The sequence below is a fragment of the Megalops cyprinoides genome, chromosome 22 (genome assembly GCF_013368585.1).
Source record: "Megalops cyprinoides isolate fMegCyp1 chromosome 22, fMegCyp1.pri, whole genome shotgun sequence".
Classification (NCBI taxonomy): Eukaryota; Metazoa; Chordata; class Actinopteri; order Elopiformes; family Megalopidae; genus Megalops; species Megalops cyprinoides.
In genome coordinates, this window is record NC_050604.1 from 16518044 (window position 1) to 16536320 (window position 18277).

General features: G+C 45.7%; 1 protein-coding gene across 1 annotated transcript in view; it reads right to left on the reverse strand.

The window, feature by feature from the left end:
* The window catches only part of dchs2 (dachsous cadherin-related 2), a 33395-nt gene that overhangs the window by 4488 nt on the left and 10630 nt on the right, over positions 1–18277 (reverse strand). Inside the window, exons 2-19 of the mRNA XM_036516571.1 lie at positions 17844–18035; positions 17406–17637; positions 14867–15103; positions 12643–13656; positions 12095–12282; positions 11544–11643; positions 11070–11227; positions 9432–10266; positions 9071–9310; positions 6738–6872; positions 5217–5426; positions 4208–5068; positions 3618–3731; positions 1933–2144; positions 1698–1849; positions 1255–1385; positions 802–1088; positions 274–415 (exon numbers count right to left, since the gene is read on the reverse strand). Coding sequence (XP_036372464.1) covers positions 274–415; positions 802–1088; positions 1255–1385; positions 1698–1849; positions 1933–2144; positions 3618–3731; positions 4208–5068; positions 5217–5426; positions 6738–6872; positions 9071–9310; positions 9432–10266; positions 11070–11227; positions 11544–11643; positions 12095–12282; positions 12643–13656; positions 14867–15103; positions 17406–17637; positions 17844–18035 — 5440 coding nt within the window. The remainder of the gene's footprint in view (positions 1–273; positions 416–801; positions 1089–1254; positions 1386–1697; positions 1850–1932; positions 2145–3617; positions 3732–4207; positions 5069–5216; positions 5427–6737; positions 6873–9070; positions 9311–9431; positions 10267–11069; positions 11228–11543; positions 11644–12094; positions 12283–12642; positions 13657–14866; positions 15104–17405; positions 17638–17843; positions 18036–18277) is intronic.

The window sequence follows — 18277 nt, forward strand, 5'->3', positions numbered from 1 at the left end:
GTGGCTAATGTGAATGGATAAGGTTCTACTGGGGGAAATAAACACTATCAAAAAACAAATATGATGGAAGTAAATCACATTAAAATGAAATAATATTGCCCCATACTTGCTGTTTTTAGCCAAAATCATCAGTACACTGAAAGGGGCCTCAATGAGGCTATTATTACTTTTTAACAAGCATATTATGATCAAGAGGAGAGATTGATTGTGTGTGAGAAATTCACAATACAACACCATGCATATTAAATAGACACAATGTGTACTATACATTACCGTTCTCTGCACTGACGTAGAAGCCTTTTAGAGGAGAGGAGAGAAGCCTGTAGGAAACCTGGCCATTGAGTCCAGAGTCTCTGTCTGATGCAGACAGTGCCAGCACGAAGGTGTCAATGGAAGACAGCTCCGGTAACACAACCTACAGGCGAATACAGCATAAAGCACAGATGTGAATGACCCTGCATCCACATGATGCTCCAAAGATCACAGCAAACTAACTGTGGGTCGCGGTTTTTATAAACAGACATCTACGCTTAACCTCCATGTACATGGAAAATTGTGCGACAGTCTTTGTGTGCCATTGTAGTCTGACACAGGTAGTTGTACACTGAAGGACTTGCTTACATTGTGTACTCACTCTGTTTTCACTAGCAAAAAGGTTTTTTTTCATACAGTCCTATTAACACGGCTGTCATTTAGTCTGAGCTTAGAAAGCACCACATGGTAAAATTTCTGTACAGAGACCCCCCCCCCCCCACCACCACCACCACCACCAGTGTTCCAATTGTCACAGAAGATCTTAACCTGGTAGTACTCCTTGGAGAAGACTGGTGGGTTGTCGTTGACATCGAGCACTTCCACGGTCACTTCGGCCTCGGTCTGGTGGATGGAGTCGGAGGCCTGGACCTTCAGGGTGTACAGGGAGCCCTCCTCACGGTCGAGTGCCCCGGTCAGCGTGATGACCCCGGTGTAGGGGTCGATGGCGAACCGCCCGCCTCCATTTCCCTGCTCTGCGAAGCTGTATGTGACCGTGGAGCTCAGGTCCACGTCATTGGCTGCCACTTGCGTGACGACGTAACCGCCTGGCAGATCTGACCAATCAGACAAGGCTGAGGTTGTCAGACCTTTCTATTCCTCTTCAACGTTTCTTACAAAACATGCTTTATCCCACTAATCACACCCAAGCAGCCTCATTATTGAAACTTATGGATAAAGCCTTATGGAGAAAATTTATGTTACAGTGCCAAAGGATCTTACTCTCTGCTATCACCACCGGCTCCATGGGGGGTATCGTTGGGCTGTTGTCATTAATGTCCACCACCTGGATCCTGATGGAGGCAGTTCCAGTGAGGGGGGGGCTCCCCCTGTCTACAGCCTGCAGGACCAGTCTGAGACAATGACACAGACGTGGTGAAACGTGGTGATTGGACAACACGGACACAGACAACACAGGAGATCCAATCCAATGACAGGGACACAGAGAAAAAAAGACCTCTGATCCAACAGCAAAGGCACCATTCAATGAGATCTTATTAGTCTGACCCAAAAACACTGACATAGTGAGAGAGGGTTTGGATCCAATCATGCAGATATAATCAGCAGGGGATCTGATCCAAGCACATAGTCATGGCCAGTTGAAACTCAGTCCTAATTTAATCAAAACTTAGAAGGTGCCTGCCATATGTAATGGTGAGACCTACTTGTAAGAGGAGATGATCTCCCGATCGAGGACAGTGCTGGTGGCCAGGATTCCCCGCGTGGAGTCGATGACAAAGGCGTCATTGTGGTTCCCAGACAGGATGGAGTAGTTTATCTGCCCGCGCACACCGCTGTCCGCGTCCGTTGCAAACACCTGCCAATCCACACGCTGATTAAACACCAGCCCCTTTTCTAAAGCTGGGGAGTGGGTCAGTACTGAGGGCAGACTGGTGTTACCTGAGTGATGTAGGTGTTGGGGATCTGGCCCTCCCACACTGCGGTCTTGTAGTAATGTTGCTCAAATGTTGGGGTGTTGTCGTTCACGTCCAGCAGGGCGACGGTGACCCTGCAGTGGGCCGTGTGTCGTCCATTGTCTGCCAGAACCACCAGGTGGATGCTCTGCCTCTCCTCGAAGTCCAGGCAGCTCTGATCCTTCACTGAGATGTCACCTGTGATGTCACGGGGAATTAACTGACATGTTTAGTTAGCTCTTACAAACAAATGATAGGCATTCATATATTTTTTATTTCAATGCGTGTATATGCAACACACACACACGCCGCGCACACACAAACACACACACACAAAACACACATCATTTCACCAGGATATTTTTACCACAAATATTTGCTATTCAGTAGTAACATCATAAATGGGATTTATATGTTAATATGTGGTTATATTGAAATATGAGTGTGTAACCACAATTCATTCATTACAATAGAGAACACTGAATATGCTGAAACAACACATTATACTGATGCAAATTATGGCTGTTGTCTCATCGCTGTCATTTGTATTAGAATATCGGCAATAGGATCGCATCTCTCAAAGATGCTCTTGCGGGAGGAGATTCACTCTGAATACCATGACCCTTCCTGGACTCAAAGGTAACTTCAGTTTAAAACTCAAAGGTAATTTCAGTTTAAAACTGCCTAATTAACTTTCTCACCTCATTGCAAGTATGTGTTTAAAGCAATTGAAATGTTTGAAATGAACTGAAAGGATTCAAAACTCAGTAAAGTAGACAAAAAACAGCGTCAGGTAAAATGAGGTTGCCTGTCTGAAATTCTAGAATCTTTTGGGATTGCTAGCTATTCAGTGCCCTGTGGGCCTTCCAGTGGAAAAAGGGATTTGTAGATTGTGGACAGATGTTTGTGCTCTTCACACAATCCCATGCTAGGAGATTGACAAAACACACACATGAAAAGAATCATCTTGTCAAAAATAATTCAATAAAAAAAAAAAATCCAATAAAACGAGACTATTTTAAAAAACTTTGGGCTTGTTTTATACAGCTTTTTAAAATCTTGCTTTAAGAGACAGCTACACAGAATTTGCTCTGTGCTTGAGTTTGATTGAAGAGTGCATGTGTGGATTATGGAGGAGAGTTGTGTAATTGCCGACCCAGGTTTGTGGCAGACAGATGCGGACCTCTGCTGTAGTTTTCACATGCCTGATGAGAGCACATAAGATGCCTTGGGGGAACAGCGACCCTTACTGACCAACACCAACAGAAACAATTCTGTAAGGCCAAGAAGCAAAGCAGTCCAACTGGGCAAAAAGAGGCCAGACACACACACACACACAAAAAAATTCCAAGTGACGGACTAAATACCGTTTGGGAAAACGATCTGTGGAAAACAAATTGACATCATTAACCTGGAGAGGGGTTAGTGGATAGATTACTGGATGGACATGGCTGGGTATGTGTTCTTGGCCCTGAAAAAAAAGCCTTAAATGAGAGGGGCGCATTTGTAGTTCTCTGGGGTGATCCGTGAAGGAATGCGCCCGCCTGAGAGCCAGCTGGTGCGCCATGCAATCGGCCGCGTACGGGCCCTTCTGATGTGGTCTGCTCTGGAAGAAAACAGGGCTCCTATTACACAGCTGGGTGATGTCACACCTCCGCTGGCCTGGCTTACCGTTATATGGATGTATGGCGAACGCGCCGTCCTCATTGCCGTTGAAAATACTGTATTCGATTCGGCGTCCGTCTGGGCTTCGGTCTTGAGCAACCACGTTGGCAACCCAGGACCCTGAGAGTAAAGCAACGCACATGTTTCCAATATTCAGACAGGGGGAGAGTCACCTCTGTAAGTTTCAGCTTCTTAACAAAATGAATTCAAAGTAAATAGAATTGAATTCATGCAGCGCCTAACAAGCAGGGCTAACACTTCAGTGTAGAGCTTAATTCCCAATAGTGAGTGTAGTAACACTTAATTCTTATTGTCAGTTAGCAGACCCTCTTATCCGGAGTGACTTACACGTGTTACAATTTTAACATGTTGTCCATTTATACAGCTGGACATTTACTGAGGCAACTGTGGGTTAAGCACCAAGGGTACAGCAGCAGTGCCCCAGTGGGGAATTGGAAAAACAACTTTTTGGTTACAAGCCCTGCTCCTTACCACTATGCTACACTTCCGCCCCCACTTGTGCTGCAGGAAGAAACTGCAGACATCTCACTTCAATAAGCGACTAAAGAATATTGGTCACGTGTTTGATGTCCTACCTGTCTGGCTGTTCTCAGGAATAGCTGCCTCATAGACATGCTCAGTGAACCGCAGTCCCTCCTGCTCTCCTCTCAGGTGTATGAGGACCAGACAGGTGGAGGACAGTGCAGGAGTCCCCCGGTCAGTGACCAACACATGCAGGAGCTTCACGCCAAAGAAGCCAGACAGAAGGGCCGTCTTCAACTGGACCTCCCCTGTGCTGGCGCCGACGTCGAAGACCGCGTCCGGCTCGGACAAGCTGAACACCACCGTCCCGTTCTCCCCCAAGTCACCGTCCACAGCCTTCAGTGTGGTTATGGTGTGGTCGAGGGCGGTTTCCATGGAGACCGGGGCGTCGACAGGGTTCTGGGAGCAGACGGGGGCGTTATCGTTGATGTCCTGGACGCGGACGGTGACGCTGGTGACGGCGCTGCGTGGGCCCCGGCTGCAGCCATCGGTGGCCGCGGCCCAGAAGTTGTACTCCTCCCGCGTCTCCCGGTCCAGCGGCCGGGTCGTCCTCACCACCCCCGACGCGCTGTCAACCGTGAACGCACCCAGCGCGTCGTCCACGAGGGAGTAGGTGACCTCGCCGCTGGGGCCCTCGTCGGCGTCGGTGGCGGTCAGCCGCATGACCTCTGACCCTGCCGGCAGGCCCTCCCTGACGGAGGCTCGGTAGCTCTTCTGGCTGAAGGTGGGACTGTTGTCGTTTTCATCCAGGACCAGCACGTGGAGCTGAGCTGTAGAGCTCCTTGGAGTCGGACCCTGGTCGCGTGCCTCGATGATGAGGGTGTAGTTGCTCCTCTCCTCTCTGTCCATACTTTTTATGGTACTAATCACTCCGGTTGTTGCATTGATTGCAAAAAAATTATCAACGTCCTCACCTGAAGCAGGTACAACAGCAACATGTAGTTCCCTTTTGTATAAATTATCAGTTTGCTAGTATATGAATGTATCACATAATGCAGTATTACATTATTACACTGTAAAGAGACAGCACTGTAATGCAGGTGGGTGTAAGTGTTTTCCTACCCAGAATGGTGTACTGGACGGTGCCATTGGCACCAGCATCTGGGTCAGCAGCCTGGGCCGTGTGGAGGACTCCTGGGGGTAGGTTCTCTGGGATCCGGATCAGGAAGGAGGGCTGCACAAACTCAGGGGTGTTGTCATTATCGTCCAGCACAGAGCACAGGACAGTGGTGGTGCTGGAGAGGGGCTGGATCCCATTGTCCCGTCCAAGAACTGAAAGGAGCATGAGTGATCAGTGCTGGACCCTCTAGCATTCTAACACATAACAAGTGTCCTATAACTGACTCCTACAATAGGCCGCCTTTATTACAATCCTTCACCACAAGCTTTAACCTCGGATAATCCTCTATCGCAATGTGAGGCTGTAGTCTTCTACCACTCCTCTACTATTGCCTGTTATCACAGTGTTCTAATACTATTAGACAACAGCCTTCTCCCATTGCCTCTGTTGCAATCCTTTGCCATAGCCTTCTGTCAGTCTTCTGTCACAGGTTTAGACCATCTAGGCATAGACCTTTGGGTGCATTTTCTTCTGCAATTTGTGGGGTTTGGAACGTTCCCAAGATTAAAAGACTAATTTGTCCGCGTCTAACAGCTCCTGACGGCTGCAGCTCAGAATGTAGCTGGTAATAAAAGTCTTTTTATTCATGTTGCGCGCCAGTGGAAAATTCCCCTTAAGGTTTTACGCTTCTCACGTCTCACAGCAACTCTGGCAGAAGTTCAGGTCAAATTTCCTCTCACTGCATTTGTGCAGTTGCATTTAATTGTTTACTATAGCCCAGACTATACTACCCCTGGTAATAAACACATCTGAAAGCACTTCATTACTAGGCGGTTTTTGATCTTTTGGGTTTAGTCATATGAAATTATGATGAAATTATGTGAATAGGCAAAAGAAACAAATATATAGCAGTACTGTTAGTCATATGGACGACCATGTCTACCAGAGATATGCTAGGAGAGTGTTGACAATATTTGAGATATTTTATTAAAGTCAGCAGTGGTAACAGATCTGACAAAACAATAGACGGCCTCAGTGAAAGAAGTTAATCCAAGTCCAAGTAAGTCTGTTGCCTGTGGCTTTGTGTGTGTGTGTGTGTGTGTGTGTGTGGATAGAAATTCCACAGAAATACATTTCAGAATAATACAAGAACATACTTCATACAGAACTGCAAACACATGGGCTCACTTACAGCTGGACCTGGACTAAATAACTAAGATAGGATTTGCAGTTGAATCAGGGACACGGGGAAACTTGACTGATTGACTGTATATTACAGGGAAATGTCTGGGTAAGATGGGCTGAATGGCTTGTTATGATCATGACTCTCTTATGTTATTATGTTCTTAAGTGCAATCCATAAATCCAATTACACTTAGATAATGCAAGGCTTAAATGTACCATTTAATACACAGCTACAAACATCCCAGCAACCAGAGTCATGGGATTGGGGATTGTGTGTAACATTTACTCTGTGAGGTGTTTACTCTGTGAGGTGTGAAAAGGTAACAGCTGGGCATTACCTCGAAGAGTGAAGCGCTGGTGCAGTTCTCGGTCCAGTTGTGAGGTGGTGCTGATCTCCCCACTTTGAGAGTCTATGGTGAAGAGCTCAAACCCGGGTCCAGGGAGGAGGCTGTAGCACACAGCAGCATTCTCCTCTGTGATGAACACACAAACGCATGCACGCACACACACACACAAGCGTGCACACACACAGACGTGTGCAAAGGAAATATTTTATATTTTAGTGAGATATGAACATGACACTTTCACATTATGTAAAACTCTTTCACTGAGCTTTATAACGTTCAGGAAAATTCCGCTCTGACAACTCAATCAGACGCTTCGCTGAAACAAACTGTTTTTGTCACCTCGTCCTGCAGACTGCCATTTTCTGGCCGTCTTATCTGATCCTGGGAGTGTAAACAGTGCTTAAGGTGTCAATCACTATGAATGCTCTCTGTCATTTTAAACACTCTGCAGCTCCACTGAGGCCTCGGTGTTCTGTCTCTGTGTCTCCCAGCCAGCCTCCTGACACAGAATGGGGCCAAAAACGCTGTCAAAGGGACAAATGCTTCTCCATTAAGCAGAGAGGCTGTGGGTGGCCTGGTTGGGCAGATCCACAGAAGTACAAGCACACAGACCAATGATGACCCCTCACTTTGTCCCGAAAAACCTCAACCGACATGTGGTTTACATCACTGTGTACTTTCACAGCCACCGCCCCGCCCGCAGCTAACAGTCGGGTACAAAAATAACACAAGCAGGATGCCCATATCTGTGTGGCTGTATTTCCTTTCTGTTGTAGCTGTCTGGTGATAGTGGAGCCCTGCGGTTTTCACAACACTAAACTTACGGACCAGTCAAAGGTCTCAGACTCGCCAGTGACTGGTACCTGGGGTTTACGCTAAGTGAAGATTAACGACACAGTGCATGGAAATGGATCCCAGAAGGACCTGCAGTTGTGGTTCAAACGAATCACCCATGCGTATTCAGGCACTGGAGCGTGAGAGTGGTCGACACCCTGATGCTCAGTTGAAATAAGGAAAACAAGAGCAATAGCCACTCTAGACCGTCAGTGCACGTGTTTTCCAGAATTCCATAAGCGATTTCAATGCAAATAAAGCATATTTTTTGTCTGGTGAGTGTGGCAAGGTTCACACATAGAGAATGGATATTTTTACTGTATATTGCTCAGAATTCATTAAAACAACTTTTGTCCACAGTCCTAATAAAGTCAGACCTTGTAAAAATGTAAGAATGATCTTTAGCGCGATCGAATTGCACAATAGTAATTAATGACTGGATCTTCACATCAGGTTTTCTTTGTCTCCATGGAAATGGAACTTGTGGATCCGAGAAGTGTGGCTGACACAAGAGCTATTTGCCAGCAACTGTCAATCAAAGCCACTACTGTTGCCAAGGTAATGACTAGAACGTTCGAGGAACATCTAACATAACACACAAGAAAAGAACATGCTGGGAGAAAAGTACAGTCTTGGCTCTGACGGTGCTTAGGAGATGGCAGATGGAAATACAACATTATTAGCACAGATGCTCTAAATTACAATTCATCATAAAGCCCTATAAACATCCACAATTCTGTCTGATTGCTGTTTTTGGACACTGTTCACCTGAAGAAAGTCAGAATGGATGGACCGATACTGAGACCAAAATGTTTTGAAAAGGAGTTGGGCAACTGCAAGTATTTTGAAGGAAAATAAGATTCAGGGGGATAGCATAAAATATGCTAACATTTCCATGTGTGGATTTATCGAGTTCAACAAAAAATGCCATATAGATAAATATACAGAAAAACTGTACAAAGGAAAGAAAACAAATGTGGAAGATCGGGAAGGTTTTAGTAAATTCAGCTCCTAATGAACTCAATGAAAATACACACAAAATCATTGACCGCTCTTCTCTTTAAAACAACAAACTCAGCTAAAGACAGGTTCAGTTTGTGATGGCAAAGGCCACAGCAATTTTACAAGAATAATCATTGTTATTGGTTTTGTATTTATTGTTTATGGCATGTGGGGAGCACTTTAACTTCACTTGAGCCTAACATCTTTAACTGCTATTGATATGCTGGGTAAACCTATACATTTTAATATTTTTCTTCAGCTCTGATAGACCCTGTTCTTATTTTATTCCTCACTGTCATCTTAAGTCATGCTTCCAGTGCAAACAAATGATGTTCTTTGAAAGCTGAATGTCGAACGGGACTAGACCGTGGTGATTCACCATTTGTGCTAGTGCTGCCCCCTTGAGGTGATGCTGTGCTAAAACACCCAACACAAAAGTTGCTACAAACTGACTTGCTGACAGTCACAGATAGGGAGATGATCGATACCTGAATCCTTATCAAACGCTGTGACCTGGATGACCGGTTCCCCAGGGTCTCTGTTCTCCATCACGGTGGCATTATAGATGCTGTGTTCGAACACAGGAGCCTGGTCATTGACATCCATCACTGAGACAGTGAGAGTTTGTGTGGAGGAGAGCTGGGGGTGGCCATTGTCCATAGCCTGAACCGCCATTGTGTGGGAGCTCTCTAACTCGTAGTCCAGGGAAGCAGCCAGGAACAGCAGCCCTGCAGGTGAGAGAGAGTGAGGGAGGGCACAGACGCTTGTGTAATTCCTGTTCCTGCATATTGTCAATAACAGACCTACGAGTGTAAAACATACAGCCACACACAGCACTGATAGCCGTACCTGTGCTCTCCTCCAAGGTGAAAAGGCCCTGCTCGTTTCCAGACACAATGCTGTAGGTAACCTGGCTATTTTTGCCCAAGTCGTCATCTTTTGCCACAAGGCGATGCACCACACTCCCGACCTCTGCGTCCTCAACAACCTGACACACGTCAGAGGACACGAACGTGGGGGTGTTGTCGTTCAGATCCAGGAGGAATATGTGTGCGGTCAGTGCGGTCTGCTTGCGGTCTGCAGCATTCTCTGCCTGGTCCATAGCGGTCACTGTGAGGGCGATGCTTGGGGTCTGCTCCCGGTCTATGGGCCCTGAGGCGATCAGAGTTCCCGTGAGCGGGTCCATGCTGAAGGGCACCTCCCTTTCAGCGTCTGCGACCATGGCGTAGCGCAGGACGCTGTTCTGCCAGCTCCCGTCCCCGTCTTTGGCGTTGAACGTGTACACCGCCGTCCCCGGGGGGCGGTTCTCCTCCAGGCCAAACACGATGATGTTGTCGGCGAACCAGGGCGAGTGGTCGTTGACGTCCTCCACGCTCACGCTGACGAACACAGACTCGTTGAGTGCTGGAAACTGGCCCCTGTCCTCCACACGCACCTTGAGGAGGTAGTGGGAGGTGGCCTCGTAGTCCAGCTCCTGGCTGAGATACAGGTCCCCACGGGAGCGCTCGATGCCGAAATGGAGACTGCCATCCCCTTCCACGATGGAGTAGGCTGCCGACCCATAATTCCCCGCGGGAAAAGCCACTGACCCGATGATCGTCCCCGGCTGGGTGTCTTCTCTCACAGAGAAGTGTCTGAAGGCCTGTGACAGTGCTTTGCCGTTCTCATTCTCAATGGGAATAACCTGTAACCAGAGCCACTGATTGATTTCACATTTATAAGGCAGCATTCCTGCTCTACATAATAAAGACTCACTTACAAAAACAATGTCTTTGCGACAGACATATACCACATGTCTTACTCATTTCTCTATAAAAATATTAAGTAGACACTTTTTTTCATATTTAAAAGGTAAACATTAAATCCATTCACTGGGTCACGAGCTTGCTTTATTGTGATCACTTTACTGCAGTTGAGTTTAGAAAGGGAAACTCCAGCAACGCTGTTTCATCCAATCACCCTTCTCTGTTAGTCGGCACATGAGTTGCTGTAAAGAATGCTGAGATGAAGAGTGCTTGGATGAAGTAAAGCTGACAGAGTGTCCTTGTTGTTTTTCCCCTTTTCACTGTTCTCCCTTGCACCGGCAGTGCGCTAAGTAGGTGTTCATGTCCTTTTACTACAGGCAGGTTTATCTGACATTTTCTTATGCACGTGAGAAAATATGTATAATAAATATCTGATATCAGACAGTCTGAGATACAATGCAACACTGAGTAATTGGTTAAAATAACAACAATTGTTATTGAGATGAAAAAGAGCTGAGAGGGCCATGTAACCCTCCAGGAGTGACCTCGACTTAACTTACAACTTGCAAAACTGGATCAAAAACACAGCTTATGACCTGAAGTTTGATCATGAGACCCTCTGTCTGAATATGACATCAGCTCCTTATCCAGCTAAAACCTACAACAAACATATCCTGAGATGAACTACCCAAGGCTAATCAGGTATTACTCCATTTAATCCCAGCATGCAATGGGCAGGCACCTGCAGGTGAATCACAGCGGTTTCCTCAAGCGGAGCCCGTCCGTTGTCCGTGGCAATGACAGTCAGGGTGTAGTGTGATGCGGGCCGCAGCGAAAAATAGCTTGTGGTGCGGATTTCACCGGTCTTACTGTCAATCTCGAAATGCCCCTGCTCGTCTTCTGAGAGAGGGAGAGTGACATTAAGCTCTAGGTCATCATATCTATGACTCAATGACATCCTAGGACTATGACTCAAGTGTTGACAGAAATCTGCATTTATCACCATTTGTTCAGGTGATCTTTGTGAAACAGTCTACAAATGAAATGAGTTTTCTAACTGACATTCACAGTACTTGTCCAATTTCAGGTTTAACAAGTTTCACTCCCCAATGTAGTACTCATATTAATGTAGCCTGTTAAGCATACAGTAAGAGTAACTGTACAGAAAAAAGAGCAAATAGCCCGAGGTATTCCTGTTCAGATATAAAGAACGTACCTGACTTCAGAGAATACATGACTGTTCCATTTTCTCCTGCATCAGGGTCTCTGGCAAACATGGTAGTTACCATAGAGTCTGGTGGTAGGCCAGCCCAAACCTGTCAATCAGAGGAGGGACAGAATGATATATTTGTGAGATGTAGGTACTTCATTTCTGGGCCCTTTACATTTCTGTAGTTCCAAAAATTGCATTTAATCCAATTCCATTAAGTACCATATTGTGTAGGAAAATGGATTAACTTGCTTGATTTCAACAGATATTTAAAAAATAGTTATCCTCCAAATACTGTAATTGCTTAAATATGTTGAGGATAAACTTTTAGTTTTAAATAAAAATGACTAAATTTCCACTCCATTTGTTAATATTGTAATAGGTTCATTTCTAAAGAACCACAAGGCACTGCTCATCTGTTTTTCTCAGGTTTTACTTTCCTGAGGCAAAGCTAAGCGTAACAGCAGTGGAAAGAGATCTGACTTAAGATGTCCAGCAGGTAGCAGTGTTGGGTCGGGCCTTCATTGCAGACTGACTCCTGCTTCTGGATCACTTGCCTGCACGTTGAGCTCCTTACTCGCTGGCACATGTGTGAACTGGGGTGGGTTGTCGTTGATGTCGGTGACGAGGACGTGGACGGTGGCGGTGGCATTGAGGCGAGGGAGACCGTGGTCTGTCACCAGCACCTTCAGTGTGTGATGAGTGTGCTGCTCCCGGTCTAAAGCCACCCAGTTAATGATCTCCCCTGGAATATGGAGATATGGGGGTGATATATATAAAGACATAAAGACAAGGAGAGAGAAAGACGAAGAGGGAAAGTGAGGTCACATGTCACCCAAATGGTGTAGTCCTTATAAAATATCAGACTGCACACTAATTTGCACTTAGATGCCTAAAGTCTGTTGTCATTTTGTTGTCTTCAGCTCAAACATCTCCATTGCTTCTGTCTGTACCACCTTGCTTTTAACTGTAAGCTCAGAACTACACCCCACAACATATATTTCCATATAGATATGGACATCTTCAAGCACACATTATCCTTTACCAACAATAGTATAATCTGAGATATGTAAATAAGGAGATAGGCAGATTTCACTGTTCTAACCTGTCTTGGAGTTGATGCGGAAGTGCTTGCCATCAGAGAGCAGGATGTAGGACAGCTGTGAGTTCTTCCTGGAGTCTCTGTCGGTGGCTTTGACTGTGCCAATCAGGCCCTGGGGGGAGGGGCCCTCCTGAACAGTGAAGAAATAGGTGTCTCGTGTGAAGACGGGGCCATTGTCGTTCTCGTCCAGGACAATGACGATGACGGTGGCTGTGGCGTTGAGTGTGGTGGCGCTCTCGTGGGCAACAGCCACCACATGGAAGCGGTACATGGGGGCCGACTCGTGGTCCAGGCTGTTAGTGAGGAACAGCCAGCCGCTGTCGCTATGGATCCCAAAGGGCGGAACCCCAGAGATGGGCTGCAGAGAGTAGGAGAGGCTGGCGTAGGTCCGCGGGCGTCTGCCATGCGCCCGCACCTGGATGACCCTGGAGTCGGGCGGGGCGTTCTCGCTGATCTCCACCTGGTACACCAGCGTCTCGAAGGCCAACGTGTCCTCAGCCGCCGAGCGCTCCACGTTCACCACGAGCCCCAGGGCTGAGCTGAGCGCAGGGGTGCCCCCGTCCTCCGCCACAATCTGGAGGGCGTACCTGGCCTGGGCGTCCCGGGACAGGCTCCGGTTCAGAGACACCGTCCCCAGGTGTGGGTCGATGGCGAAGGTTCCGGAGCCTTCCCCCTGCAGGAAGTAGTGGATCCTCCCATTGGCGCCGCTGTCCCCGTCGTGGGCATGGGCGATGAAGAGCACGGTCCCAGGCGCCGTGCTCTGGGAGACTGTCACGGACTCCATGTCCCTGGGGAAGACCGGTGGGTTGTCATTCACGTCGGTGATCGTGACATTGACCTGTGTGCTGCTGTAGACGGGGGAGCTGCCTGTCTGGGACTGAAGCACCAGTAAGGCGTAGGGTTGAGACTCATGATCCAGTGTCTTCATGGTGCTAATGAGACCGGACTCAGGGTGGACACGGAATAGGCCCTGGGGGTCTCCGGAGGATATCCTGTAAGACAGGGACTCCAGGGAATCTGCAAAAGCAGAGAATAGCATCCATTTCTCATAATGTCATTTACTGTTTGTCAGTGAATCCCAGAGTGAAAAGCCTGAGAGTCAACAATACAAAGGAACATTCAGCCAATCCATGCATTTCACAAAAAAGTACATGAGGACTTTCTTACCTTTAATCTAGGGTGATACCATTTTCACCTTACTACTCACATTTGTATTTGAGCATATTATCTACATGGGTGAAAAAGAAAAGTAAGGTGTGTCTCTGGTAGGGCTGATTAACAAACAATTACCCTGCCTACTCAAACAAATGTTGTTGTTATATTTGCCTATGACAATAATTTGAGCCCATGTTTTTAATTAAATCAACATTTCACATGCATGTCATATGCATGACAAAGAACCTTTTCCACGCCGTGTGAACATGTATGAGAATGCACATTAACTACACTACCACCATACAGATATTCAAAGGGATTTCTTGAAGCAATCCTTTGTTTTATGCTTTCATGGTAAGGAGACCATTAAATCTGCGTAGCTGTAAAGCTCCTTTTTGTACGCTCAGAAGTCTTGTGGCCTCTGAGGACCCGTGGCTATATTCCTGAATTAATGCAAGGGTTAATCTGTTAATCGGCAAGGCAACCTTAAACGACTGTCTCACTCCTAGGGGACGTCCTGTCACACTGTCTCCTCAACAGCAACGTCACAGCAACAAGTTGTTGGTGGTGTCTTGACATCACAAGGCAAGGTTTCCCACATTTATATCCCACATCTCATCTGGATATAGAAAGTGACTCATTGTGGAACACCAGGCCACACACACACACACACACACACACACACACGTGTGCAACATGACATGACTTTTGCTGCCAAACATCTTGCCTTGAGGTTTCGTGTGACACATATTCCCTCCGAAAAATATCCAGCACAACCGAGAGTTACTGTCTGAGGCATTAAGATTTTCGACCAATCAATGCAGTAAACCAGGAGGCAGTCAGAACTGCATTCTCTAAAGATGTCATGTTTCGATGTTACTGTATTGACATTAAAGGCACATACACACGTACATATTATTGACAAACGCTTTAGAATACACTCCCTTGCTTTTTAAAATAAGACACGCTCCTGTTTCGTCTTCATGCTGAGAAACAACGTAAATATTGTCCGCTTGACAGCAGGACGAGACACAGTGATGCAGTGGCTCTACCGTACGGTTTGGAAACTCACTGTCAGGATGGGTGGCCTGCACTGTGCCCACGGCGGTGCCCACGGGCGAGTCCTCGGGCACGGAGAAGGCATAGCGAGAGCTCTGGAAGACGGCGGGTGCCAGGGCGCTGCGCAGGATGTTAACGGTGACGCCCGCGGGGCGAGCGGAGGCGAGGCCCGCCCCGTCCTGGGCAGAGATCGACAGCTTGACGCTGGCCGTGCCCAGGTGGCTCAAAGTGGAGGTCAGGTACACCGCGCCTACGGTCAGGTGACGAGCGGCACAAAACAAAAGACCATCCACAACATGATATCAGTGCTGGGCGCTTGATTTAGATTCAATTTCATACAATACACACAATACCAGAGGTGTGGCATAGTGGGAAGGAGTAGGGCTCGTAACTGAGAGGTTGCTGGTTTGATTTCCCCACTAGGGCACTGCTGTTGTACCCTTGGGCAAGGTACTTAACCCAGAATTGCCTCAGTAAATATCTAGATGTATAAATGGATAACATGTAAAAACCATAACATATGTAAGTTGCTCTGGACAAGGGAATCTGCTAAATGACAAAAATGTAAATCTCTAAAATAATCCAATTTAGTGTGTAACCACTAGACATGTTCTCCGTTTATCTGTCACAATAATGGCCATATTGTTACATTTTGTCTGTCATACAGCACTACAAAACAACAAAAACCTGTCTTTTTTAAATTTTACATATCATATTTCCATTTGCAGCTGACTTGATATACTTAGATGACAGACGACTGAGAAATTGAGATTCTATGCAGAAGAGCAAAATATTGTCTATGTCTTTCATGAATTTGATTGGAAGGTAATTCATTTTCAGCCAGACAGGAACAACCCCGCAATCTCAACTTCACCTACCCATGAGAGAGGTAATACAATATGAGGTAAATCCTGTCTGTAATATCGGGATCACGTGATTCAAGTGCTCCTGTTGCCTATGATCAATCCCATCATGCACCTTGCCCATCTATTATTGTACAATAATACTCGGAATCAGACATGAGACAGATGGTTAAGGCCTACTGATATTGTTACCTAAATTTACCTTCAAATCTCACAAGTCTGAGGGTACATTGACTCTAAGCCCCTCTTACAGTTTCCTGTCAGAAGAGACAGATGGCTGATATATAACTGTGCCACTGGTTCTGAACTAATTAAAAAATGACAAGAGATGAAAATCATATTATACTTAAATAAAAATGGAAATTAATGCATACAAATAAAAATCATAATTATTATTGCTAAAGCCAATTTTCTGGAAAGAAATTTTGATCTGAAAATCCTGCACTGACCTTTCCGAGGAGTATTTTTTGTTAAAGCATTATACGGGTGATGAAGAAAGAAAAAACAGACAGTGTTTACATTAATGTTTGACCTAGCCTTTTCCCAGGCTGCTATTATGACCTTGGCAGCCAATAACAATTTTGGGGTGGGGTTTACAAATCTGTTTCACTCCCATTGAGTGGTGACCATATTAGTTATGATAACCACAGGGGGCTGAGAGTCTATCGCAGCATGGTACAAACAAAGCTGCTATATCATTGTACTTTTAATGGACCTTTTAATATTGCCTCACAAAACTTGAATCTGAAACAAACTTTGTGCACCCTATTAAACACAGATGAACTGACAATGAACTTGATAACCTGAAAAAACAGATGGCCAATTAAGCTAATATATAGGCCTGTAGACATAATTAAGAGAAAAGAATCCCCTCTTATTCTAATAACAGATTTTATAAACTGATGTGCCACTATCCATGAGTGTTGGGGTGCATTAAAATAATGTGAAATATCTGACCAGCTATAAAAAAAAACAAATTTACCATAAATGAGAATCTGCTTGCAATAAAAAATAAGTAACTGACCCTTGTTAAGTAGTTAAAGAAGGTAGAAAATTTTGGCATTGCCTAATTTTTTCACATTTTTAGCTGTACATGCTAATTTTTTCACATTTTAAACTTAAACATGAAATAAACGTGAGTAAGACTCTCTGCTAGCGCTTTTGATAGTATTTTGTTTATATATACATATTATTAAATTTATATTTTCATTGTACTGTGTTGACTTCCAATAAGAATAGTATCACATACAATAGTATCTACCAGAGGTGGACCTTACTCCTTCCAACAGGAGTGCAGAAAAGGAACATATGGCTTGTATGTAACCCCTCTGGTGCAGTAAAACCATTGTGAGGGTAAGAAGAGGCAAAGGATTAGAAACCCTTCTCTGTGACAGGGATGTAAATCACTGTGCATGTCATTTAGCGCGGCCACGGCATTAAGTGGTCCTGCCGAAAGTGAAAACACAAGAGGTTTTACCAAAAGACTGACTGGCAACAGGGATCCGCAGGGCCGTCCCGGCTACACGCACATCACAAAAATGGCACGTTCGGCAAAATCACGGTACAACGACACAAGTGCCACGCTCTTTAAACAACAGGGTGCACAAAGAAAGGTAACTGGACGAAGGCAGCCAGTGCAATGCACCTGCCCATTAGCGGCCTGACCGGTAAGGAGGAAATCCTACTTACCTGTTGATCTATCCACCGAGAAAAGGGAAGACAAATCCCCTGGGAGAAGCTCATAGGACACCTGTCCGAACGTCCCCGAGTCCCTGTCCGCAGCGATGACGTTCAGGATCTCTGTGCCGGGCTGGGCATGACTGCTGACACTCGTAACATAAGTCTCTGGACTGAATTGTGGACGGTTGTCATTGAGGTCCTCCACTTCTATATGGACGTAGGTCTGGGTACTCAGGCCTCCCTGGACGACAGATAAAAGACGATGTTCTGTCCACGTTATTCTAGTAAATATGCCATCTCCCATCCAACTTGGTGAAACTCATACCTAAGCACAAGCTAAATAAATTCTACAGTTTTCCCTTGTAGAATAAGAGAGATAAAATCATAAACGATCATGTGAAACCAATGTGGCCGCATGCGTAACACTGACACCGCAACAGTGCTCACCAGATCTTCAGCTTTGACCAGAATATCGTGGTTCATGAGCCCCGCCTCTCTGTCGATGTCCTGAGACACGCAGATCTGGCCAGAGTCTGGGTCAATCTGGAAGAGAGGGTGCTTGTGGTAGCTGTCCAACCCATGGGAGAGGGAATATCGCACCTTGCCAAACTCTCCAGTGTCAGCATCTGTTGCTGTCACCTACACAAAAGAGGCATTTTTAATTATATGAAAAATATATTTTATTTTCATGACAGGACTCTGATTTGCCCAGCATAAAATAATATCTTAACACATAAAATTATAGATACAAATGATATATTATTTATATTTGTCAAAATAGACCATATATGGCAATATGCATATATAGTGTTATATGTTACACAATATTAATATACAATTCCTCATTGCCGCTCTCATTGACTGTTTTGGGGGCACATTGT